The following is a 26,659-nucleotide window of genomic DNA, read 5'->3' as shown; positions in this document are numbered from 1 at the left end:
TGCAGCAATAGATAAAAAGAATTATACTCCAGGTATAATGATCAAGCAGGATTTATTCCAGGAATGTAAGGCTGGTTTAACATATAGAAATCAATCAATATAATGCACCACATTAACAGAGGACAAATCAAGATCACGAAAATCGAAGCCAAAAATTTCTGACAAAATCCAAATTTCTTTTGTGACCAAAATACTCAACTAGGAATAGAAGAGAACTTCCTCAACCTGAAAAAAGGGACTGAAAAAAAATTGCTAATATCATATTTAAAGATGAAAGAGGGATACTTTCCGCCTAATACCAGGAACAAGTTAAGATATTTGCTCTTACCACTTCTAAACCATATTGTACTGGAGATTCTGGAAATCAGGGAGCAAAAAATACAAAAGGCATCCAGATTGGAAATAGAGAACTAAAATTTTCTCTATTTGCAGAAAGCATATTTTTATAGGAAATTCTAAAGAATCTACTAAGAAACTATTAGAACTATGAATAAGTTCAACAAGGTTACAAAATACGAGATCAATGTCTAAAATCAGTTGCTTTTCTACACACTTAATATGAACAATTTGCAAATGAGATTAAGAAAACAATATCATTTACAATAACATTAGAACTATTAGACATAAAATTAAAGAAGTGGGAACTTTGTATGCTGAAAACTACAAAACATTGTGGAAATAAATTAAAACCTAAATAAATGCATAAACATCTCATGTTCATGGATTAGAAGATTTAACATTGTTAAGATGGCAACACTCCCCAAATTGATCTACACATTCTTCACAATCCTTATCAAAATCCAAGCTGGATTTTATTTTGCAGTAATTGGCAAGGTAATCCTAAAATTCATATGGAAGTGCATGAGACACAAATTAGCCAAAAATGTCACTGAAGAACAAAACTGCTCGACTCATATTTTCTAATTTCAAAAATTACTACAAAATATACTATACTAACCAAGACATTGTGTTATTAACATAAAGAAAGACATCTAGATCAATGGAATAGAAATAAAACTCCAGAGATAACCACTTATATTTATGTTTAACTGATTTTAGATTAAGGGTGCTAAAGCAGTTTAATGGGATAAAATAATGTTTTCAATAAATTCTCCTGGAACAAATGGACATTCCATGCAAAAGGATGAAACTAGATTCTTATAGCATACACAAAAATAACTCAAAATGAGTCATAGAACTAAACCCAAGAGGTAATGTTATAAAACTCTTAGAAGCAAACATACATCTTTATGATTTGGGTTATGTAATAGCTTAGATATGACACCAATAAGCAAAAGTGACCAAAAAAAAATGACATTGGACTTTGGTCACACATGTGCTTTACATTGGCAAATGATGATACTCAATATAAAGAAAATGTGAAGAAGAGACAGTGTGCTACCACACTAGAATGTAAGATTTCTACTATAACCTCAAGGTCCAGAAGAATGCAGGGTAGCTAGTAGGTGCTCAATAAATATTTGTCAAATGACGATTATCAATGGAAATATAAATTGGTACAAGTTTAATGGTGGCAATGTGGATATATGTGCTAATAATTAAAATGTACATACCCTCTCATTAATTTCAATTCTAAGTATCCAAAAGAAGAAAAATAAAGTTCTTAAAAATGAATGTGCAGGTCTATGTGCTGCATTTTAATTTACTTATTGAATTGATACTTACTGATCACCTGATGGGTGCCAAAAATATACTAATGCTACAAATATAATGTTGAATTATATATTAAACTATTTTCCCCCTTGGAATAATAATATGATTGATGGCATAAAGATATGTGACTAAATAAAAAAGTCCATATCTATTTTAGATTAAAATTTGTGTTAAATTAGTACTAGAAAGATTATTTCCCAACATGAGCTTAAAACATTATGTTACTTCACAGAAAACTAGGAATCAGATAAACCAAGAAAATAATGTAACCTTGTTCTGAAAATTCTAAACAATGTAATATAAGAAAAATAGGTAAAAATTATAATTATCTAATTGGAAGAAACAAATAACAGTATTTGTAGTCTATTACAATATTCCTGAAAAATCTAAAATAAATTGAAGGATAATTTAAAATAATTGAAGTTTAAAGTGAGATGGACAGTTTTGTTTTGTTTTGTTTTGTTTTGTTTAAGATTTTGTTTATTTGGGGCACCTGGGTGGTTCAGTGGATTAATGCCTCTGCCTTCGGCTCAGGTCATGTTCCCAGGGTCCTGGGATTGAGCCCCACATCGAGCTCTCTGCTCAGCAGGGAGCCTGTTTCCTCCTCTCTCTCTCACTTTCTGACCGCCTCTCCACCTACTTGTAATCTCTCTCTGTCAAATAAATAAAATCTTTAAAAAAATATATAAGATTTTGTTTATTTGACATAGAGAGGTATAGTAAGAGAGGAAATACAAGCAGAGGGATTGGAAGTGGAAGTAGCAGGCGCTCTGCTGAGCAGGGAGCCTGATGCAGGGATTGATCCCAGGACCCTGCAATCATGACCTGAGCTGAAGGCAGATGCTTAACAACTGAGACACCCAGACACCCATGTTTTGTTCTGCTTTCTTAGGTTGGCCCCATGCCCAAAATGGAGCCCAATGCAGGCCTTGAACTCAACCCCTGAGATGAAGACCTGAGCTGAGATCAAGAGTCGGATAGTTAACTGAGCCACCCAGGTACCCCAAGATAGACAATTTTATACATATTTCACCAACATTATTTTCAAAATTTAAGAGCAAAAAATAAATAAAACACAAACATTTACACAGCAAAAAAGATCATAGAAAAATAATTTTAAAATATTCCAAATTTTTGCTGAATAGCATAAAATCCTTTAATAAAATAAAAGGCCTGGGGTGCCTGGTGGCTCAGTCCATTGAGCATCCAACTCGTATTCAGCTCAAGTCATGATCTCATCAGTCCTGATTTAGCCCCTAGACAGGCTTGAAGAGTCTCTCCTTGTGCCCCTCCCCCTCCCTGCTCCTGCCCTCTCTCTCTCAAATAAATCTTCTAAAAATAATTAATAAAATAAAAGCCTTTTCTTATTTCTAAATATGGCAGGCAGAGGCAGAGGGAGAAGCAGGCTCCCTGCTGAGCAAGGAGCCCGATGTGGGACTCGATCCCAGGACGCTGGGATCATGACCCAAGCCGAAGGCAGCTGCTTAACCAACTGAGCCACCCAGGCGTCCCTGAATAGGAAGCTGAATTTTAGATAGAAATCACTTCCTTGGGCGCCTGGGTGGCTCAGTGGGTTAGGCCACTGCCTTTGGCTTGGGTCATGGTCTCAGGGTCCTGGGATGGAGTCCGGCACCGGGCTCTCCGCTCAGCAGGGGGCCTGCTTCCCTTCCTCTCTCTCTGCCTGCCTCTCTGCCTACTTGTGATCTCTCTCTGTCAAGTAAATAAATAAAATGTTTAAAAAAAAAAGAAGAAATCACTTCCTTGTAATTTTTCTTTAGTTTAATGTAACACAGATCAAAATCCCCATAGAATCTATAGCTATAAACTTGAGAAAATGATTCCAAAGTTTATCAGGAAAAATAAAACAGAAAACTGGCCAATAATATTGTAAAAGGAAAACAGCAGAGGCCACTTCTCTTACCAGAGAGTTAAAAGAATTTTAACAGTACCAACCAGGCCAAATTGTTAGCAACTAAATCACTACTATTGTAGGGTACTTTGTTATACAAGAATCCAAGACATGCAATTTGAAATGATCTTTCACCTATTGGATTGGCAGAATATTATATATGCATGCATATATAATCAATGAAACCTAGTTGTACAAACACTATAAGCAATATTTTACACTGGTACTGGCATTTAATATAATTGGTATAACCTTTTTTTAAAGATTTTATTTATTTATTTGAGAGAAAGAGAGTGCACAAGCAGGGAGAGTGGGAGAGGGAGAAGCAGACTCCCTGCTGAGCAGGGAGCCCAAAGGAGCATGGGTTCCCAGGACCCCGGGATCATGACCTGAGCAGAAGGCAGACACCTTACCGACACAGCCACCCAGGTGCTCCTGGTATAACCTTCTTTAGAGAGAAATTTGGCAACTCATATCAACAGCCTAAAATAAGTACATAGAGTTTGACCCAACTATTCTCCTTCTAGAAAGACATAATGAAAATAAATAATGTGAAAGCAAACATTTATGTATAAGTATGATTTCTACAGCATTTATAAAGCCCCCAAAATGGAAGAATCTTAAATGCATAGTAAGAAGGATTAGTTAACGGACCATAAATATGATATAGCCATTAAATAATAGGATAGATCATCCTTTAAAAATTAAAGCATATTTAGAATACTTAATTCAAAACACAAAAAGCTATCATTTTAACTAATACACTGAATAAAAATGTGGGTGAAAAATAATTTATAAAGTATTACTTCTTTACAATTATAGTAATATAATAAGCATAGAAATATAAGGAGGGAGAGGAAGAAAAACAGAGAGAACCCCATATATAATCAGAGGTCATTGTCAAGGATTAGGATTTATTTATTTTATTTTTTCTTTCTGCTCTTCTAAACTCATTTTAACTTTAATAATAAACCTTCATAAGCAGGAAGAGATTATCATTGACACACTTGATTAAAATATTAAGTTAATGCTAACAAAATTTGCAAATGGTCAGGGTATAAGAGATTTGAGATATTAGAATACTGTAAAACTTAAAAACAGAAACATCTTCTGAATCTCCTCAAATCACTTGTTTATTATGCCTTTTGTCTGAATTAAAAAGACAAATTAAAAATACCCTGACGATATTTCATGCACTTCAAAGTCCTTTTGCTGAAAAGGTAAAAGGAAAATCTAAATAATATTTATACTCTGATATTATCTGATAGCCAAAAGTAAGCCAAAGAAAAATATTGCAAGATAATTTTCAAAAAAAGAAAAGATGTTCTCTCTCTTCCTAGTAACCTTGCTAAAAAGTATCTATCTGGAGAGAGGTTACCAGAGGGGACGTGGGGAGGGGGATGGGTCAAACAGATGATGGGGATTCAGAGTACACTTACAGTGATGAACACTGAGTAATGTAAAGAATTGTTGAATCATTATATGGTATACCTGAAGTTAATATAACCCTGTATGTTAATTATACTTCAATTTTAAAAAAATAACAAATTAAAAAAAATTTTTTCCAGAAAAATAAATAAAATTAAAAGGTTCTAAATATAACTGTTCGTTAATGTAGATGAAACCTATGGAAATTAAATACAGTATAATATATATCTTGAGTATACTTAATGTTGTCTATAAGACGAGAATTTTCATTTTCTCTAATGTCAGAAAAGTACTTTTGCTAACTCATGCACTACGCTTGCCTACAGCTAGAAGAGACATGAGTGAATTCTGTACACTACATCATTCCATGTGAATCACATGTGCACAAAACCCATAAAACATATTCCAACTAATGTACTATACTTAAGCAAAATTACTCTTCAGCATTTTCTTAAATCTAAACATGTCCCTAAATTTCCTTTATTTTTTCCTCCTGAAAGCTAACTAACAGCTATCATTGTTCCTAAAATAAGATTTCAGTTCAGGAAACTGTACTTCAGTGACATGACTAAAAATGGATAATTAAAGACAGTACCTGGCATTCAATACACTTTCTTATTGCATTATGAATTATTTTCACTTAACTCATTCTGTTCTACACCTATTGGGTTTAAGGCATCATACTAGTTATGTTGGAATATGAGAAGTGTTTGGCCTAAGAATGTTATCCTTCAATTATCATAGAGAAATTTGATTCTTGTTTAGGAGGATGCAGCAACATGACTTTCCACATCATAAGTAGCAAGAAGTTCTTCCCTTGGCACTTATGTTGCAAAATCTCAGAAGCAAAAACAGGAGAAATGGCCCCTAAAGCTTTGTCAAGTGGTGCCCCTAAAGCTTTGTCAAGTGGTACCCCTTGCTCCTGGGCATATTTCAGGAAAGACATTTTCTTTGATTTTGTTGTTTGTTGTTTTAAAATTGCTAAACATCAAGGAACACGATAAAAAGAACCAGTATCATAGCAACCTGTCTTAAATCCTCAGAGCACATCTTTGATAATTTCTGGTATTGATTCCAAGAGCATTAAACATATACCACTTAAATATAAGTATAAAGCACATGCTGGTTCAAATATAAGTGATTTTTGAGTTAGCATCAACTTTGTTTCATAACGTGTTATACCTTGAATTTTCTAGAGAGCAGAACTGATACCACAGGTTCCTTATGTGTGTTCTCTAGAACTCTCGAGACATTTTGCAAGCGTGAGCCAGACACTTCTAGGAATCATTTTACTGAATTAAAAGGTACACTCAGGCACACTCACAAGTTAGAAAAAGACTCACTACAAAAAGACCTTAAGTGATGATCTCTGATAGCTTCTGAGTTAGGATTATCTTAATACCACTACTCTCCAATCATATGAATAATAGAAAGCCGAACATACTTCTTTGGGAGAAAATGCTATGCCACATTCCAGAGATGTCCCTTCCTCTAACTCCAAAGAATATATGTCAGGAAATGCAGGGTCTGTGAATTCCCCTATAAAACATTAAAAAAATATTATTTTTTAAAAAGCCAGATACATATCGATAATACCACTGTTAAATATGGAAATGAAACTTTGAGAAGCCTCATAAACCTGTCTATTATGATCAAAAAGCAATTGCTGTGGAGGGCTGCATAAGGTTGCTGCTGGTTAAAGAAAGACTCTTAATACCAAGGTTCCAGTCACCAAAACTGATATTCAAACATGTATCAAACATATATTCAGTCAGCAAAACAAACAGTAAGCCCATTTATTTTTAAATCTCCAAAGTTCAAGGATAAGCATCACAGTCATATGCAGAAGAAGAATGTAGAAAGTAATGAAGGTCAAAGTCAAGTAAGGGACTGAATCTTAGGTCCAAGAAAGTGGGAGACTCCCTCTCCAGCAAAGACAGAGAAAGGAAGACCCAGATCTCCTCTGACGCCTCCAAGAAGCCACACAGAAAATAAACACAATTTTATACAAGGTCACTTATTGACAAAATACAATCACTCCAGATATAAAAGCATTAGGTGAAGATACAGAAAAATTGTCAAATAATAATGTAAATGTCAAGGTTAAAAATTATAACCACTTAAATAAACTTCTAGGAAAAGTTCCTGAAAGATCAAATGTTTATTATAGTAGAACCTCCGGGGGGTGCGTGGGTGGCTCAGGGGTTGAGCCTCTGCCTTTGGGTCAGGTCATGATCTCAGGGTCCTGGGATCAAGCCCCGCATTGGGCTCTCTGATTGGCAGGGAGCCTGCTTCCCCCTCTCTCTCTGCCTCTCTCTCTGCCTACTTGTGATCTCTCTCTCTCTCTCTCTCTCTCTGTCAAATAAATAAATAAAATTTAAAAAAAAAAAAACCTCCACCCTCATCCAAACAATTCTAAAAATCCTATCTTCTCCCCCAAATTTTCTGATTAATCCAAGGAATGATGATAATTTCTATCACCCATTTGTGGAAATGAACTTGAATAACTCATTTGCACCCTCCTTCAACTTAATCAATTTCAGTCACCTTGATGAAAAACCATTAAATGACCAAAAAACCTCATTAAGTATATATTAATCTGCTGTTTGTAGTTTGGGGAAAGATACACATGTTATACAGCAAAGAAAACCTACTTAGAATGGGTATATACCTAGAAAATATAATAAAAACAGATGGATACATACTCAAATATATTTGGAATATATGTAAACATATAGTCTGTGAAATGAAATAATCCAAGACAGCTTCAGTAAATACTTCTTTTTTTTTTTTAAGATTTTATTTATTTGACAGACAGAGATCACAAGTAGGCCGAGAAGCAGGCAGAGAGAGAAGGGGAAGCAGGCTCCCTGCTGAGCAGAGAGCCCAACGTGGGGCTCGATCCCAGGACCCTGGGATCATGACCTGAGCTGAAGGCAGAGGATTTAACCCACTGAGCCACCCAGGCGCCCCAATATTTCTTAAGTGCCTGTAATGTACACAGCACTATCATGGACAACTCTAGTAGAAAACAAAAATCAGGGATGCCTGGGTGGCTCAGTGGGTTAAAGCCTCTGCCTTCGGCTCAGGTCATGATCCCAGGGTCCTGGGATCAAGCCCCGCACCAGGCTCTCTGCTTAGCAGGGAGCCTGCTTCCCCCTCTCTTCCTGCCTGCCTGCCTCTCTGCCTCCTTGTGATCTCTGTCAAATAAATAAAATCTTAAAAAAAAAAACCTTTAAAAAACAAAAACAAAAACAAAAATTACACACATAGTCGTTGACCTCATGGAGCTAACAGTGTAGCAGGGGAGCCAAACAGGTACACAGCTCTCTTTGATATGATACAGAAATGGTTAGTACTAAAATGAGACTTACACAATGCCCTAAGTGAGTAAAGATTAAAAAATAATTTCAACCAACCGGACAAGGGTGGGTATGGGGCTAATGACCCATGGGGACTCATGAGGTTAAGCTAATTTATAAAAGTGGGTGGGATCGCAGACACCAGGAACAGAAGAGGAAGAACCATCCTAGAAGGGAACTCCAGCGCCATTAGAAGGAAACGTGGAACGTAATCTGCCTGCAGTGGGGACAAGGCGACTAGAAAGACAACGTGGAGTCATACCCAAATGGCTCTCAACATGGCCTCTCCAACAACTCATCTATCCAATAATCTTGAAATGATCACAAGAAAAACCAAGTCTAATTTGTCACAGAAGGGTATTTATGTGTTAAAATACTTATTACACTAAGATACATCTTCAGAACATTTTAAGTGTAAACTTTGTTGCAATTTGTTAATAATAATTAAGATCAAGGGAAGTACCTCCTGGACTGTGTCAGCAGCCATGCCGCTAAGAACCACTGCTATTGGTAACATGAAACAAACAAAACTTTTTGATCAGAGGAGTGATGTGATAAGATCCTGGCTTTAAGACTACTCTCCAGATCAGGTCCGAGGAGAAAAGCTTGGAGGCATGGGAAGCATTTGAAAAGATGATGCAGTGGTCTAGGAGGGAGGTTTGTGCTAGGGTTAAGGCAGAATTGTGAAAACATATGCACTTTGTGGACTAGCTGTGCAGAATAACCAAGAGGAGTCTGAGATCCAATGAACAAGGTACAATGACAGTAAATGAGGTAGTCAGTGAGAATAAAGTGTTAAGCAACTAAAGTTTCAGCATCCAGACTTAGGAACAAAAAAAAGAATAGAAATTTCATATGTATTTCCAGCCGCCTGCTGTAATCATTCCTGGGCTAGTACACAGTGTCCTCTCATACCATGCTCACCTAAACCTGATCCTCCCCCTGTATCACCTCAACCATGAATTGTACCTCCAGTCACCTACCTCTTATTAACAAAACCTAGGAGAGATTTGAGCCTTGCTCCTCCTCCCTAAGACCCAGGTCCACTTGATAAGCAAGTCAGAGCATTTCTTATGTCTCGGCACCTTTGTACTCCTTTCCTTTCCATTTCCAGCATCACTTTCTGTGTTCAGGCTTGATCACTTCTCATCATACAGATGATGGCTACAACCCCTAGCTGACCTCCTTCTCTCTCTGGTCTTGCCCTTCCCATTCCTACATGTTCCCCCAGCCCATCCTCAACTCTGCTCCAAAAGAAAAATGAGCAAAATTTGAGTCTGATCACACCACTGCCTGGATATACATCCTTTAATGGTGCCGCCTAACCTCCAGGATCAAAGCCTGATTCCTTAGTGACATGGATCTCACTTGCCCTCCCCATCCTGTCCCTCTACACTCTGGGCATCCTGAACTACTTACCACCTTGACTCATTGCTAGGCTTTTACTTGCATTCTTTCATATATCCCCTTTTCTTGTGTATCTTCTCGTCTTCTTCAAGATGAGGATTAGGCATTGACTTCTCCAAGAAATCTTCCCTTACGCTGATTACTACTTTTCCCTAACATATGCTCCCTTAGCACCAGGTACTCATCTGCCTTACAGCATCTGTCATGCTCTCTGATAATAAGCTGATTCTCTGTTCAGCTCTCACTGTTAGAGGTGTTCTTTGCTTGTCATTAGATTCCACAGCCACCTTTCTCTTTGATGCTCTGTCCTGACCTATAGGTCAGTTCAGCTAGGCCCCCTTGCTCTGGCTTCATTCAGCCACAGGGAGACACCAGTATGTTATCAGAAGGTAGGAGGGATTTCTGCCTTCATGTCTTCACTGCGTTGGCTACGCTTCTGGCAATGGCTGCATTCCTTCACGGCTAAAGCTCTTATCAGTTGGCCCCTCTTTCAAAGTTTCACTGATCATGGGGCTCCAGAAATAAGTTGTCTCCTCTTATTCCTTCAGGTGCGAGGTAGTAGCAGCTTCCATCCCTCATTGATTTCTTTTCATCCAGCTCCCACCTCCACAGATAATTCCTTCATTAAACTCTCTTCAGTTAAACCCTTTGAGCAAGTCATCTGTGAATTTCTGAGATCCTGACGGATATACTTGTGTTCATGTCTTGAGAACATGTTAAAATATGATACTGTCTTTATAGACTCAAAGTCTAGTATCTAGCCTATAATTGGTATTCAACAAATATTTATTGAAGAAGAAAGGTCCAAACCAATGGGTGGGGCAAACCTTTTCTGTAAGGGTCCATATACTAAATTCTGTAGGCTTTGCAAGCCATATGGTTTCTTCCACAACTATTCAACTCTGCCATTATAGTATGCAAGCAGCCATAAACAATACACAAACAAATAAATGTGTCTGTACTCTAATAAAACTTTATTTATAAAAACATGTATCAGGCCAGATTTAGTCCACAAACCTTATGGTGCCAACCCCTAGAGTAAACAAATGAAATGTCTTTGTAGAAGTGCCTATCTCTTATTTTATTATTTTTTTAAAGATTTTATTTATTTATTTGACAGAGAGAGAGAGAGAGCAAGAGCAAGAACACAAGCAGGGGGAGTGGGAGAGGGAGAAGCAAGCTTCCTGCACAGGAAGGAGCCTGATGCGGGGCTTTACCCTACGACACTGGGATCATGACCTGAGGCAAAGGCAGAAGCTTAATGACTAAACCACCCAGGCACCCCGAAGTACCTATCTTTTAAATTTAATGTGACATAAAGATACTTAATACATGAGTAAACATATAGAGAGGACTCTCCAAAGACATTTACCTGAAACTCTTGGGCAATTAAAATTAGCAATTAATAATTCCATTTTGATTTATAGTATATACTTATACATAAAACTTTTTTTTTAACGTATACATAACATTCTTAACTACATTAAATCAACTAACAAGCCTGGTTATACGTTATGCGTTACCAAAGTATCCTGATGTTAATACTGATATATTTCTAGAAATAAAACCATGCACTGAATAATTAAAAATACTTCAGAACAACTGCCCTTGACATATTTTTTAACATTATACCTTAAAACAACTTGAAACTGTTTTACAAGAATATTATTATAGTATAAGAGCTATACCTGTTTTATCTTTAAAATCCAAAGAAAAATATTCAAAGTCTTGTAGATTAAACTCCACTCTGGCACGTGTTATACCTTTGTTTTTTATTATAAATGGAATAATCTGAGTAGCACCAACATAGGTACCACTGAAGTTAAATACGTCCTAAAATTTAAAAAGAGAAAAAGAATTAGAAAGCAGAGTAATATTTTATAAAAATAATATGAACCAAAATTACACTTTAAAAGAGTAGACCTTAAAGCTCTCATCACAAGAAAAAGAATATAACTATGTTTCGTAATGGATGGTAACTCATTCTGCAATACATACAGATATAAAATCATTATTTGGTACACCTAAAATGGACATAATGTTATATGTCATTATGCCTTGAAAAAAAATGTATCATTATTTTTCATTAAGGGCATTATTAACTACTATCCTCTATAAAAACTGGCCACATTTTCCTTCCTCTCCCGTACCTCTGATACACAATCGGTTACCAAATCCCTTTTATTCTGCCTCTTTTACCTCTTATCCCTAATGTAATTGTATGAAGTAAATAATGCATTACTTTTTAGGTCATTTCTAGATTTGTACTTTCTTCAATTCTCCTCTCCACAACAAAGTCACAATTAAACTAACTGAAAATCTGTACTTCTTATCTTAAAATGTGATGATTCTCCTCCAACTACCAGACAATGTCCAAGTTCCTCAGCAGGGTTCATAAACTCTTCCCCCACTCACTCTTCCCCCACTGACTTCGTACTTCAGCAAGCTGTATGACTTGTCCTTTCCAACCAATACCTGATGCTTCACTCTCCTCTGTCTGTATTAGTGTGTCCCTTCTATTAGGAAAGCTTTCCTCTAACTCATAATTGCTATCCTTCAAACCCCAGTTAGATAAACCGTATTTTATGACACTGTGCTCGGAACTACTTCTGTCCCTTATATTTACTTACCATTACAACACCATAAAATCTGTTTATTTGTTTACAAGTCTGTCTCTCCTAGCAGACCTTAGGCCTGATTCATTTTTATATCTTTAGCACCTGATGCCTCGCTTAAATAGATGTAAGGAATGTTTACTGAATGTATCTTAACTATCTTATATGCCAGGTATGTGCCTACATCACAGAGTTCTATAAAATTCCTCTTCATAGCCTTACAGTTACTTAGTAAAAGAATTACATGTAAGACTAAAGAGAAAGTGGCAACAGTATCCTAATGTTGAGGGAAATATTACATAAAGGTCAACTGGCCATTGTTTCTCACACTTAAAATATCAACCCATTTCTACAGGGTAAATCTGTAAAATCCAATATGGGTAATGAAAGCTTGATGCAAAAGATCATTCCTCTTATACTATTCTGGCCTTGTATATATGCTCATTTGGATAAAATGTCCTAACTGTTATTAAGATACATATTCAACACCATACAGTTATTAAAGGTCTTACTGATGATGCCAGAATATTAATTTTATTATTATTTTTAAAAGGCAGCTATGTTTAAAATTCAACATAATCAAGGAATTTTTTTTTAAGATTTTATTTATTTATTTGAGAGAGAGACACAGCGAGACAGGAAACACAAGCAGGGGAGCAGCAAAGGGAAAAGGAGAAGCAGTTCCCCTGCCAAGCAGGAAGCCCAATGTGGGGCTCGATCCCAGGACCCTGGGATCATGACCTGAGCCAAAGGCAGATGCTAAACGACTAAACCACCCAGGTGCCCCATAATCAGGGAATATTGATATATATTAATACAAAGTCTTATAAATTACTCAATCGTACTATAACATGCAAAGCATGCCACAAATGCCTTTAGGGTGTGGAAATGAAGTAGTCAAAGTCTAAATACATTTCTAATATTGTTCAAGGACAAACACCATAGCAAAGGAGAAAGCACTCTGGATACTGCAGGGATTTTAATCTCCAAAATCACCACAGTCTTACACAAGGTAGCCTAGTGTCTGTCAATCTGTCTAGACTTATCATGCCTTCAACACCAATAAAAATAAGAAAATTGTACCTCAAAGCCAAAAACTAAAATTGTGATGAAGCCCTTAAAGTATAGACTAGTAACGAGGCCCTACCTGAGACACTGGCAGCCTCACCCATGTTTGCTCTATTTAATTCAGCACCAGAATGGCATAGGCGCTGCAGTACTAGTGGGAGAGAGAAACAGAAGTTCTGATAACCTGAAAATAATACGACAATTGTTATGATGAAGATGTTTCCAGAGTTTAAGATATTTGTACCATCGTATGAATGTCACAATGGAAGGGGCATATGGGCCTGCATTAAAGGATCAGGGTGAGTTCTTTGTTTCTTGATTTTTTTTTTAAGATTTTATTTATTTATTTGAGAGAGAGAGAGAGCAGGAGAGAACACAAGCAGGGAGGAGAGGAGAAGCAGACTCCCTGCTCACCTACCACCAATGATGAAAAGGGGCTTGATCCCAGGATTCTGGGACCATGACCTGAGCTGAAGGTAGACATTTGACCAACTAAACCACCCAGGCGCCTTCAGGGTAAGATTTCTGGGTAGATGAGACCAGATTTGATTCCGGAAAGACTTGCCAGGAAAAGAAATATATGTGTGGGCTATCAACTATAGAACAGAATTTTATCAGGATACAGAACAATAATTTTAAAAATAAACAAAACTATAGTTCAGAAAATGCAAATCAAGACCACAGTGAGATGATCATTTTATACTTAAAAGACTGGCAAACACTAAGTCTTATAATACAACTGACGGAGCAATTGAATGCAGAGCAATGGAAACTTGAGGATAAAATATGGAAGCTATCTTGTGAATCCAAAAATGTACATATTCTATGAGTTAGCAACTCTACTCTGAGAGAAACTCTAGCACCTGTACCTCACAAGATATGTACACAAAATGTTCCCTGCTGGAGTGCTTGTCATAACAACAAAAGAGAAACACCTATTTGAATGGACAACAGAGTCTCTGAATTGCAACAGGTCTACACAATGGAATATTAAGCAGTGGTAGGAATGAAAAAAAAAAGTACAGCTACACACAACTTAGATCAACTCTGGAAATACAATACTCAGTTAAAAGTGACTCACCAAAGACTACACACAGTACATGTTAGTCATGAAGCTCAAAATGAACAAATGAAACTAAATAATGAATGGTTAAGGAATTCATACATATGTGATGGGCCGATTAGAAAAAGTAAAGGGAGAATAATCAGAAAATTCAGTGAAGTGGTTACCTCTTAGGAGGAGTAGGATCATGATGAAGCCTACAGTTGACTTTAATGTACTGGTAGAATTAAATTGGTCAATTCTGAAACCTCCATTTGATAATCTGCTTCAACACATATTTATATTATACATATTAAATTCTACATGTCAAAGTACTACATAATGAGATATTTTCAAACATAAATGGGCTGACCAGGGACATGTAACAAAAGTCACCACACTCATACACTGATTACACAAATAGTTAACATATGAATATACTCACCGGATTAATTTCCACATCGGCAATCTCAACAGATCCACCAATCCTGAGGTCTATGACATTTGCACGGCGAATAGCAACCTTATTTGAGAGAAATACAAAGCCTTGTAGAAACTACATTAAAATTTACCCATATACGACTAAAGTATTACCTGGCTTTTGGCAATATTTTAAAATTTAAATAATAATAACATATTATAAATGTCACAAGATTTATTCTGGTATTTGTCATCCCATTTCTTGTTATGCAGAATTAATATTCCTAAGAGGAATGACTGTTCAACTCTTAAAAACCTCCACCACAAATGGGACCAGTTTATAGCTTATAAATTTGACTGCAGAGTTCTACCCATTTAACTACACATTACTGTCACTCCCCATATCCCTTCTGTATTTACCTAATCTTAAGGATTATTCAAAATTAAAACAGATAGGAAACTGAGTACAAACATACTTCCTCCCACAGAGATAAACTAATATCCATAATGACCATAATAATAATGAAAGTGGCTAAAAAATTGCTGAGCAAATGGGCCAAGTATAGTGCTAATTACATTGTCTCCTTTTTAATCCTCAGTATCCTGTGAGGTTACCAATATTAATATCCTAATTGCCAAGTGAGGAAAACTGAGGCTCAAAGAGGCAGAGCATTTTGTCTTTTAACCAGCAGTGGTTAAATATAAACCAAGGACAGCCTGAACACTCAACAGCCTCTGAGAAAATTAAGATGGTGAAATAAGAATTTAGCTGTATAATTCCTACAAAATTAGAATTGTAGATTATCTGAACATATACATGTCTAAGCAAAATTTCAGAGGCACAAAAACAGCATTCACTGAAATCCCCACCTATATACAAACAGGGAGCATCAAGGCTGATTTAAATATAAATATCAATCTAAGAAAGAGATAGGAGTGTATTTCACTCTTTACATAGAAAGTCAGTGACACTGTTCATAGGAAAAAAAACCAAAAACTCCAAACTGTCATTTTTTTTCAAAATTATTGGGGAAAGTAACACGTTATTTAATTAACTAAATCACTATATTCACAGTATTATGTGATTTCCACATTGTAATTAAAGAATATATAGTACATAAATAAAATACTTGACTAAAATCATAAAAATCAGAATGTGATGATTCAGAGGAAATGACAAATCAACATGTTTCCCCTTGGTGAATCCCACATATAAGTTTCAACTCATCACGGCTGGCTTTCACCTACCTCCCCATTATTGATCATCCACTGAATCTACAACAGAATCTAAAGTAAAACTTGTGTCCAGTAAATATGTGTTGGATGAATAAATGAATTATTATGTTATGTTTAAAAGTAAGCTTTGTAAAAACAGCATACTCTTCTAAAATACAGCAGAAACTAATCTTTTACTGAAACTATTTTTATTGGCCATATTTTTTTATTTTTTCTAGAATATTATATTAAAAAACTCTGCCCAGGGGCGCCTGGGTGGCTCAGTGGGTTAAAGCCTCTGCCTTCGGCTCAGTTTATGATCCCAGGGTTGTGGGATTGCCCGCATTGGGCTCTCTGCTCGGCAGTGAGCCTGCTTCCCACCCCTCTCTGCCTCCCTCTCTGCCTACTTATGATCTCTCTCTGTCAAATAAATAAATAAAATCTTTAAAAAAAAAAAAACTTTGCCCAAATCTCATACCATGTACCATAATATATAATTTATAATTATCTTTCAGTATGTATGTCTTCATAAAAGATAAAATCATTAGGTTATTTATCTGGGGCAAATTGGTGTTTATCACATTAACCTACATGTTATTTAAGAATTAATTGTTATGAAAAAAAGAATTGTGGGAAATTAAGGATAAAATGGGGGATATATCTAAAACTATTCATTTTGTTTTAAAAACAGTATACATATTTATTTCTTATTGTGAGTAAATGTACATAGCTGATCATGAGATTGAAAATCAAGAGTATTCCATTCCTCTAGTTTATAATAAAATTTATGAGATTAGTCTTCCATTTTATTTCTTCTATTTAATGAACAATTAGAAAAGCCCCTTAAATCAAGGTAATGTCTTTTTAATTATATAATTTCCAGAATATAAACTAGTAAAATATTCTATGCATGCTATAAAATATAGATCTTAACACCATACAGAATTTGCCTATAATTCATATAGTCATTGAAGCTATTTAGAATTAACATTCCAAAATTAATTAATTTTTCCAAAGGTATCTAATTAAATCAAATATCTAATTAATGCCATGAAAAAAGTCATCCTTTCCTCTGTGACTAGTGAGAAGTTGTCACATCTCAGAGATGCCAAATATCATTCTAATTTCACGCAAAGAATGCCTCATATTGATGAACTGTATCCATTTCAACTTGGTAGAAACTTCCATTACCAACTTGCACCAAAAATGTTTTCTACAAATCCTCTTTCTAGGTTCTGCTAACTATTTCTACAAAATTATATAGGTAAGGTTGCTTATTCTATAAATCTCTAAAAACTACATTTCTTTAGTGATAGTTCAATCACTAACAAAGTAACCAAAATTTAAAAAATTATTCATTAGCATCATAACAGTAAAACTCATTCCCATTTGAAGAAATTCTTAAAAGAAGTTTTCTAAGAATAAACACACATACCATTTTATAGCATTAAACTTACTATTATAAATCTCCTAAACAACTAAACAAATCTACATAGACATATATAAATATAAGGAATGAATACACATATGCATGAACATACCTTTGCTCTTGTATCAAATTTTTCTGCTACAGTAGGTGTACAGGAGATATTGAGAACAGTTAGCCCCCCGAAAGGAATTACTCCTTGTGATGGAACAATATTTATAGTAGGCAAAAGACTCTGGTCACAAATCTGTAATCGAAAGTTTGCAGAAATGCTATATTATCCTTTAACGTTGCTGATCTAAAGCTTTCAACTACAACCCAGAGAGAGGACCCTTGGGCACAGGGCATGAGACGATTTCATAATATGTTGCCCAACACCAGACGCACAAATAAAACTTCAACAGGGATTTGTACCCTTAACCCAGCAAAAGGAACTTGTAGTGCCGGCATCCAATTCAAATAGGGTGATGAAGTCTCCTGTCTGAAGTGTTACCAAGACTTAGCAAAACTTACGAGGATGAGATAGATCTGTTAGAAAAGATGATAAAATTCTAGATACTACTTTGGTAGTTTGCCATTTCCCTGACAGTAAACACTGAAAACGAAGTTAGTGGGGAGGCAGATGATGAAGAAGTAACCTCCTGGGGGAGCCTGTGTGGCTTGGTAGTTTGAGTGTCTGCCTTGGACTCAGGTCATGGTCCCAGGGTCCTGGGGGGCTCCCTGCTCAGGAGGAGTCTGCTTCTCCCTCTCCCTCTGCTACTTTCTCTCTGTCAAGTAAATAAATAAAATTTTATTAAAAAAAAAAGTAACCCCCTGTTCTTTATTATTTCCTTGATGGCCTACTGTCTAAGATATCATTTTGACCTTTAAAAAGTTGTAAGTATGGTGATTCACAGACCTGTACCCCTGGGGATAAAAATATATGTTTATAAAAAATAAAAAATTAAAAAAAAAAAGTTGTAAGTAATTTACCAAAGGATTTATGGTGTAGTTTCTCAGGAGCTAGTTTAGAACTATCTACCATGCTTTAAGCCAGAACAATTTAAAGGAAAATTGGTTAAGGTATTTTGGGAATAAGGGAACAAACAGACTTCAGAGCTGATTTTGAAGCAAGAGAAGGAAAGGGTATCTGCATTTGTCTGCTTGGGCAGAAGACATGTAGATATAAAGCTTGAATAAAAGATCTCAAACACTGACCTCTATCTATTCTCACTATTGGGAGATCTTAATATATTTTTCAGCAAAATATTCTATCACCACTTGTAATTTAAATCAGGGGCAACAACTATAAATAGAATATCTTTACAAGGATCTTGCTCTAGGTCCCAGTTTCTACCGTTAATTCCTGATGGTAGAGTAAAAACAAGAAGAGGGAAAGTATGTCATCAAATATGGAGTTGTAATAGCAACAATGGATATTTTTGAAAGTGCTCTTTTTTCCAAATTATTTATTTTTTTCAAAAAGACAAAATGACAGGAAAACACAAAGGGGTAAGAAGAGAGATTAAGGGTAGAAGAAAGAAAAAATGATTTTTGTAGGAAATTAAAAGGACAAAGTAGATGAAATGTACTTGGCTAAGTATTGCATGAAATATCCAAATATTAGCATTAGTCAATTTATAAAGACTAAAGTATTAATACCACAGCACTCATGGCACCAAAAATATATAAAATATAATGTGATCTGATCCAAATAAGATTCCAAGATTCCACATTACCTTGAAATAAGCATGGTTTTGTCCTATGTTGTGAAGAATGGCTTTCCTCCAAGTTGTTAAACCTTGAGGGCTATTACTGAAGAGGATCCTTGGCTCCAAAAATACGACCTTAGTGTGACCAAGCTAATAATAAAAGGAGAAGAGAGAAGATACAATAGAATTAATAGTAAAGTATTTCTAGCCCCCTTCTAAATGACTCAAATTTTAGCAGCCTCATGGAAATCTCTAAAACATGAAAGGTTATCAGACGTTATGATGTACTTAAAGGAAAATAGAATGGAACACTAAACTGTACTCCTAAACTGAGGAAGGCAAAGGGAATAAGACAATCCTATGGAGGAAGTAAATCCAGGACTGAGAATCATGTAGGAGACCTTAGAGATCATCTATCCAACTACATACACGGTTCGACTGTGTGTTATGCACAAGGAAAGAGTCCCCCAGCATGGGAAATACTGTGTCAAATGAGATTATCTAGGCTTGTTTTTACTATTAGCCTTCTAACACTTAATGTGTTGATAATACACACTTTGCTTTCCTCTGAATGGGGAGGTGGTTCACTGTGATTCAGAGTTACTTAGGTGCCGGACTCCTCCTCCATACCTACACACAAATCACTTCACAGAACTACTGTGTCATGAAACAGTTTTTTGAAAATACTGACATTAGCCACTTCTCCCATTTCACAGTAAGGCAAACAATAGCCAAGGGGAACTAGAACCCAAGTTTTCCAATTCCTTATACAGTGCTCTTTACACCAGACCCTGCTGTCTTTATCTATGATAAATTATTTATTGTCTTGGGAGGTTTTAATACATTCTTATAATTATTTGAAGAACACGACTTGGGTAATCAGAACAATAAATTTCTAAACAAAGCTAAAAGATGACAAAATGGTCAAGTAAGTCCTTCATAAATTAAGGACAAACATTAAATGAACATTGTATTTAATCACTTCACGTTCCTCCAGCTTTACTTTCGTAAGAGAAACACTTCACAGTTCATTTAACTTCAGAGGACCTCAAAAATTTACCATAAAATGATCCAATTCATTATTCTGATATCCTGGACTTTAATTCTTAACAATCCAAGTATAGGGAAAGCAGAAAGTAAATTTGATCACTAAGTAACCGCAAAGATGCTGGAGGCAAATAGATCTAGATATAAATTCAACCCAAGGCATTCACTGCATGTATGAACTTGTATTAGTTAATCATTCACTCTAATCCTCCATTTCCTCACCCATCAACTGAGTTATTAGTACAGCCTTACAGAGCTGTTATAAGATTAAATTAGATAATGCATGAATAGCATCTAACATCCCACCTGATATACAGTAATTAATAAATGATATCTATTATTAATGCAAAGTCTAAGTTACTAAATTGCTCATCTTCTACTTGTTAGAAAAGAATACACATCGGGTAGGTATGTAGGCAGATTTATATTACGAACTTCATCAAACACAGTTACATAAGAACTAAAGAACAGTGTGCACACGTTCACCAAAATACAGCTGTAAGAATGTTAAGAGAAGCATTATTATAGTAGCTAAGAATCTGAAACAATCCAAATCCCCATCAGCTGTGTAATGGAAAAATGATGGCAGAGCCAAACAATGGAATACTATTCAGGAATGAGAATGAATATTGTTACCACGTGTACCAGAATAGACGAAGTCCACAAACAGTATGATGAACAAAACAAGCAAGCTTTGATTACATTTATATAAATTTTAAAACCAAAATCAATCTATGCCATTAGAAGTAAGGATGCGGGTAACTCTGGGAGGGAAACTGAGGGACTGGAAGTGGGGATGGGGAGAGTGGTTCTTTTGTGATGCTAGTCATAGTCAGCTTCTTGATCTAGTTGATCTGGGTGTGCATTACAAAGATGCTATCAGTCTATAAAGACTGAATGATACAGAAGTCATAATATGTATCTTTTCCGTATGTATCCTATACTTCAGTAGAAATTTTTAAAAAGAAGAGCAAGTAATTTAAACATAGGAAAAGCAGTAGGGTCCAGCTTGTTTTAAGTCTGGAGCAAAGGAATGAACCTACTGCCATCATTAAAGTGGATGAATCTTTTATCTCTTAAGGCTATGAGCTCCTTCATAGCTGAAAGATTTAAAAGCATGATCATGGCCTGGAGACAAAGATGAGATTCAGTAAAACAGCACTGGCTTGAGTTAAATTACTGAGAATATTGGGAGGAAAATTTCATACACAAGTAAAGTGGATTCTTGGTGATTACGAAGTATGAAGTTAAGGCCTTCTGGGCTCTACCACAAAAACAAAGTTAAAATTACATGCTGCAGCCTTAACTTTACTCATTTTTATTATAAGAAGTATATTCTATAAAATTGGAATTTTCCATATCTCCTTGCTATGTAAATTATGTGGACCATTTCATACTGAATTATTAATTACCACTAGAATTCTAACAATACAATAGGACAAAAATATAATTTTCTCTATTTTTCCTTGGTTTCTGTTAATAAAATAATTTCATTTCAGGTGACCCCATGGTATTGTATGTTTATAGAGGCTCTAATGAAAATCTAGTATTGCTGGCACAAAAATCTTGGATTTGTGAGTTAATTTTAGGTCACGTAACACTTTTTTTTAGCAAAGTCTTCATTTATGATAGAGAAGTGACACCAAGAAAATGGTAACTCAGTTAATATTGCAAGCAGAATGAGTTTTACTAACATAGTACATATACTCAACTATACACACACATATATATATAAACCCAACCAATTTAAAGCCCTCAAAATAAAAATCATATCTAAAGGAAATCATTACATGTGCAACACATTTTAGTGTCAGTGTGTTTCCTTCACTGACGTGAAGAACAAATTCTCCCCTTTCTGGAGAACTGAAACCCGGCAGCCACGTTACTTCACATTCCAATGAAGAGTATGGTTCAACCGTGCCTACAGAGAATTCAGAAAGAACAGATATTGACCACATTTTAATTATATACATTTCAATGTCCAAAATAAGAAGCAGCACAAGAATATAATGACATTATAAAAAATTATTTATATTAAATTCAAAATATACAGAAATGCTACAGGAGATTATCAAGTGAGTACAGACCTACAAGAGTTTGATTAAAATCTATAACACATACCTTATTTTCTAATTTTATAAGGCGGAACAAAATATTTGATAAAAAGTATGCCAATATTTAGCAAAATGTCCCCCTCTTATGTTTCCCAACACTCTGACATAGTTGTTAACATCACTCATTCAGTTTTCAGAGGAAGGAATTACAATTATCAGAGGCTTTTTTGTTTTAAAATGTTCACATCCTTGGAGATATCACCTCTGATATCCTCTGATGTAACTATTAGTAATTAACACATTTTTATAATTCAAATGTATTGAGAACCCAGGAAGTATCAAGCATATTTGGTGTGAGCTGCTTCATCTGTTTAAATTCATCATTTTCTTTGGAGTAAGAAAATAATACTTAATGGAAAGAATGACTTAGAAATTTTATTCATCTTATGCCATCAGAAGGCCACAGATTGGTATTCCAGGACTGCCTTAGCAGGATGACGATGGCTTCAAGGAGCAATGATCCTTCTAGCTTCCTACTACCATTCCATACTATGTTGGCTTTCATCCATGTAGGAAGGTATCATAGAATAGCGGTTATAGAAGCACAAATTCAGGGTGCGTGGGTGGCTCAGCAGGTTAAGCCTCTGCCTTCAGCTTAGGTCATGATCTCAGGGTCCTGGAACTGAGCCCTGCATCAAGCTCACTGCTCAACGGGGAGCCTGCTTCCCCCTTTCGCTCTGCCTGCCTCTCTGCCTACTTGTGATCTCTCTGTGTGTCAGATGAATAAATAAAATCTTTTAAATAAATAAATAAAAACACAAATTCTAGGTCAAAATCCATGGTTCCAATTTCAGCTCTGCCATTTTCTAGCTGAGACCTTGGAAAATTTATTTAACACATGTCACAGAGCCTCCTTAGACATAAATGGGGATAACAGCTGTATGTAACTCAGAGAATTGTAGGGATTAAAGAAGCTCATATATGAAGAAGTATTTCAAACAGTGCCTGGCACCAGGAAGGAAGACAGAGCTAAAAGAAACCGCTGTCCCTATCTCATTGTCAAGAAAAGCTGGGGAAGAGATTTCTAGACATGAATGTCCCCCCCCCCCAAAAAAGGGGTCATCTTAGGGGAATGGATATCAGATATAGACTTAGCAATATCTATTACAATAGCATACAGATATGAACAAATAACTATAGATGACATACCAAAGACACAGTGAGAGTAGGGAGGGGGAACCTAAATTAGCCCAAGGAAGGGGAGGAAACTTCATTATGTAATATGGCATTTGAACTGTGAAAAATGAGCAGAAACTCTGCAGAAGGACAAAGCCTGGGGGAGTATAAAAGTTGAGTGACCATGCTGGAAGAGAATGGTGTATCAAAAAGTTTGATTGGGAGTAACTTTGAGAAAGCAGATCCAATACGATCTATAAAGACACCCAAGCATGCTAAGAGTTGAGAGGAGCACAGGATTATAGATCCATGTGGAAGGGTCAGCTTGAGGTAATTATCTTCCCTTCCATCAGCACGGCTATATATTTTTCTCCAGGAATATTATATTATCAGGAAACAGGGGAAATAAACCAAACAGCCACACTGAGCAAGGCTGGGATTGGCAGGGCAGGTTCTATATGGCCAAGGGTCTTTCACCAAAAGACAGTGAGAGCGAATTGCTTGAAGCCAAGTGCGAGCACTGAGTGGATTCAACAGCTCAGTCAGATGAAAGAAAACACGGAAAAAAACACAAAAAGCACAAACATGAATAGTACCTAACAAAAAAGTCAAATAAGAAACCCAATTCTATCTTAGAAAACAACAATGCACTCTTTTTTTTTTTTTTTTTTAAGATCTTACTTATTTATTCCTGAGGGACAAAGAGAGAGGGAGAGGGAGAAGCAGGCTCCCCACAGAGCAGGAAGCCTGATGCGGCACTAGATCCTGGCACTAGATCCCGGAATCCTGGGATCATGACTTGAGCTGAAGGCAGATGCTTAACCAACTGAGCCCCCCAGGCGCAACCAACCCACTCTTAAACTCACCCTCTACAATATCCATGACCCAAATCCAAATCCAAAATATATCACACCTCGGGAAGAAAGCACAATCACAACATAAAATTTAATTTAGAACTACTCACTTTAGTTTACAAAAATATAGACAATGACAGCATTAAATATTATTCAGAATGTAATGCCAATATAGCAAAAGGGATATAAGAAAAGCAACGTAAGGAAAAGTTACTTTCTGTTTTAACAAAGAGGCAAAACAAAACTGAGTAATAATTACATGAATATTCTGAACAAAAGGAAAATGACATAAGAAAAACCCATGTATATAATATAAATTATGCACACTTTCTTCAACACTACATGAAATAGATTTGAGTACTTTATTATTTGTGTCCTAAAAAAAATTCAAAAGTACTTAAAGCCTAATGGTATTGCTCAAAAGCATTGTATTTGGAATTAAATGCCTTTGTGTTTTGTGCTTTGATTGAAAAATACAGCAGATGTCATAAGCCACCAAAAAAATTGAAACACTAAAATCATCCCTATAAAAATAAGAATTCTAACAATTAGGAGAAGCATAACCAGCATTCAAGTTCATAATTATGAGTCCACTTCTCTTTTGTCAAATCAAGCATCATCACTACATTTCCACAGCAGGCATCAGGGGAAAGCCCCACCCATTCCGCCCTGGTTAGGATGGAGAAATACAAGGAAAAGTGCCAAACACTACGCTTTCCAGACACACTCCGTGCCTTATCATGTGTTTAACCAAACCTGTAACGAATGTAGATAATGTAACTACCACAACGTGATGCCTATTTTCAACTAGAGAAGGTTTATCCAGAATCTCTGAAATGTGCAGAAGTATTCTCTCTCTTGTCTGATTATTCACTCAGTTTTTCTCTAGTACCAAGGCAGGACTCAGGCTTACCCGTGCTAATCATAAAAAAAGAGTCTGGTCAAATGAATCTGCCAGAAACTGATGGAAGTATAACTTGAATGCTTAATAAATTATAATCTGGGATTTGTTTAAATCAATACACATTAATAAAAAGATTAAGTATGGCTGTACCAATGATTTCCAACCCAATGAAGGTACAGTACTACTTTACCACTGTATAGATCCATGAATATATCCATACTAAAATTAAATGAATTTAAATTAACACTGAAGCTCATTTGTAACACTCCCTGTTACAAACACCAGTGGACTTACATAAAAATCACGATTTGGAAATGACTGATAATCAAAAGAATATATACCTATGGCAAGGTTTCTATAAACCAGTACTTCTCTGTGATTGGAAATATAGTCTATTTAGACCCCAAATGATGAATATTCCTAAATTAGAAATAAAGAGGGAGAGAGTGGAAGGAAGAAGGGAAGAGCATAGGGAAGGAAGGAGGGAAGGAAAAAGAAAGGTTAGAAGCAGGGAACAAGTAATTGATAGTGGGGATGGCTGGCTAGATGCACATGAGGCTATCACTACTCTGAGGACATTTTCAGGAAAAAAGTCCAAAGAGAATTAGAAAATTTTCATAACCACGTAACTATCTAATTCTTTGACAACCACTCTTTGCCAGTCTTTACAGAAGGAGTTTTCCATACATTTACTCTTTCTTTATGAGATGTATTAGTCTCTCCATTTTACAAATAAGGAAACTAGTGCTTTTAGAGTACTTTTCTCAAGATCACAAAACTCAAAGAAGCTAAGACTAACTTTGAAATCAGTTTTATCTAACCCAAAAGTTTTACTTCCTTTCAAGCAGAAAAAGAATTCAGCTGATTATAAAACACCACATGAGTCACTGCCAATACAAAAATATAGATCCTTCCAGCTAGCTGAAAAGGCATAACGTATATATACATAAAATAAAGATACTATATAGATCATTCAACTTGTTTGGGTTTTTTTTTTTTTTTTTGAGAGAGAGAATTCATGCAAGTGGGCTTGGGGGACAGGGGTGTGGAGGAGTAGGGACAAAGGGAGAGGGAGACCATCTCAAGCAAGCTCCACGCTCTGACATGGGGCTCAATCTCATGACCCTGAGATCACGACCCAAGCCCAAATCAAGAGTGGGGAACCTAACCCACTGTGCCACCCAGATGCCCCTTCATCATTCAACTTCTGACTTGCCACCTTATTTCTTTAAACGATAGCTTCTGTCCTCATGAGGTCCTCAGAGCACATCACAATGATGTCTGCAGAATTTGACAGGCTACTAGATAACATTTTAGCAATTTCCAGGACACAGGCACATAATGTGGAATTACAGATTCTGGGGAAC

At 35.9% G+C, this 26,659-nt stretch overlaps 1 protein-coding gene across 4 annotated transcripts in view; it reads right to left on the bottom strand.

Moving 5' to 3' along the window:
- CFAP47 (cilia and flagella associated protein 47) overlaps positions 1 to 26,659 on the bottom strand; it is a 521,025-nt gene that overhangs the window by 430,034 nt on the left and 64,332 nt on the right. For all 4 annotated transcript variants that reach the window (XM_032330937.1, XM_032330938.1, XM_032330939.1 and 1 more), the window contains exons 16-21: positions 22,095 to 22,225; positions 19,285 to 19,407; positions 17,682 to 17,813; positions 14,951 to 15,028; positions 11,469 to 11,613; positions 6,456 to 6,550 (exon numbers count right to left, since the gene is read on the bottom strand). In XM_032330937.1, coding sequence (XP_032186828.1) covers positions 6,456 to 6,550; positions 11,469 to 11,613; positions 14,951 to 15,028; positions 17,682 to 17,813; positions 19,285 to 19,407; positions 22,095 to 22,225 — 704 coding nt within the window. The remainder of the gene's footprint in view (positions 1 to 6,455; positions 6,551 to 11,468; positions 11,614 to 14,950; positions 15,029 to 17,681; positions 17,814 to 19,284; positions 19,408 to 22,094; positions 22,226 to 26,659) is intronic.

The sequence above is a fragment of the Mustela erminea genome, chromosome X, assembly GCF_009829155.1.
Source record: "Mustela erminea isolate mMusErm1 chromosome X, mMusErm1.Pri, whole genome shotgun sequence".
NCBI lineage: Eukaryota > Metazoa > Chordata > Mammalia > Carnivora > Mustelidae > Mustela > Mustela erminea.
This window is presented reverse-complemented; position numbering and strand designations above follow the sequence as displayed.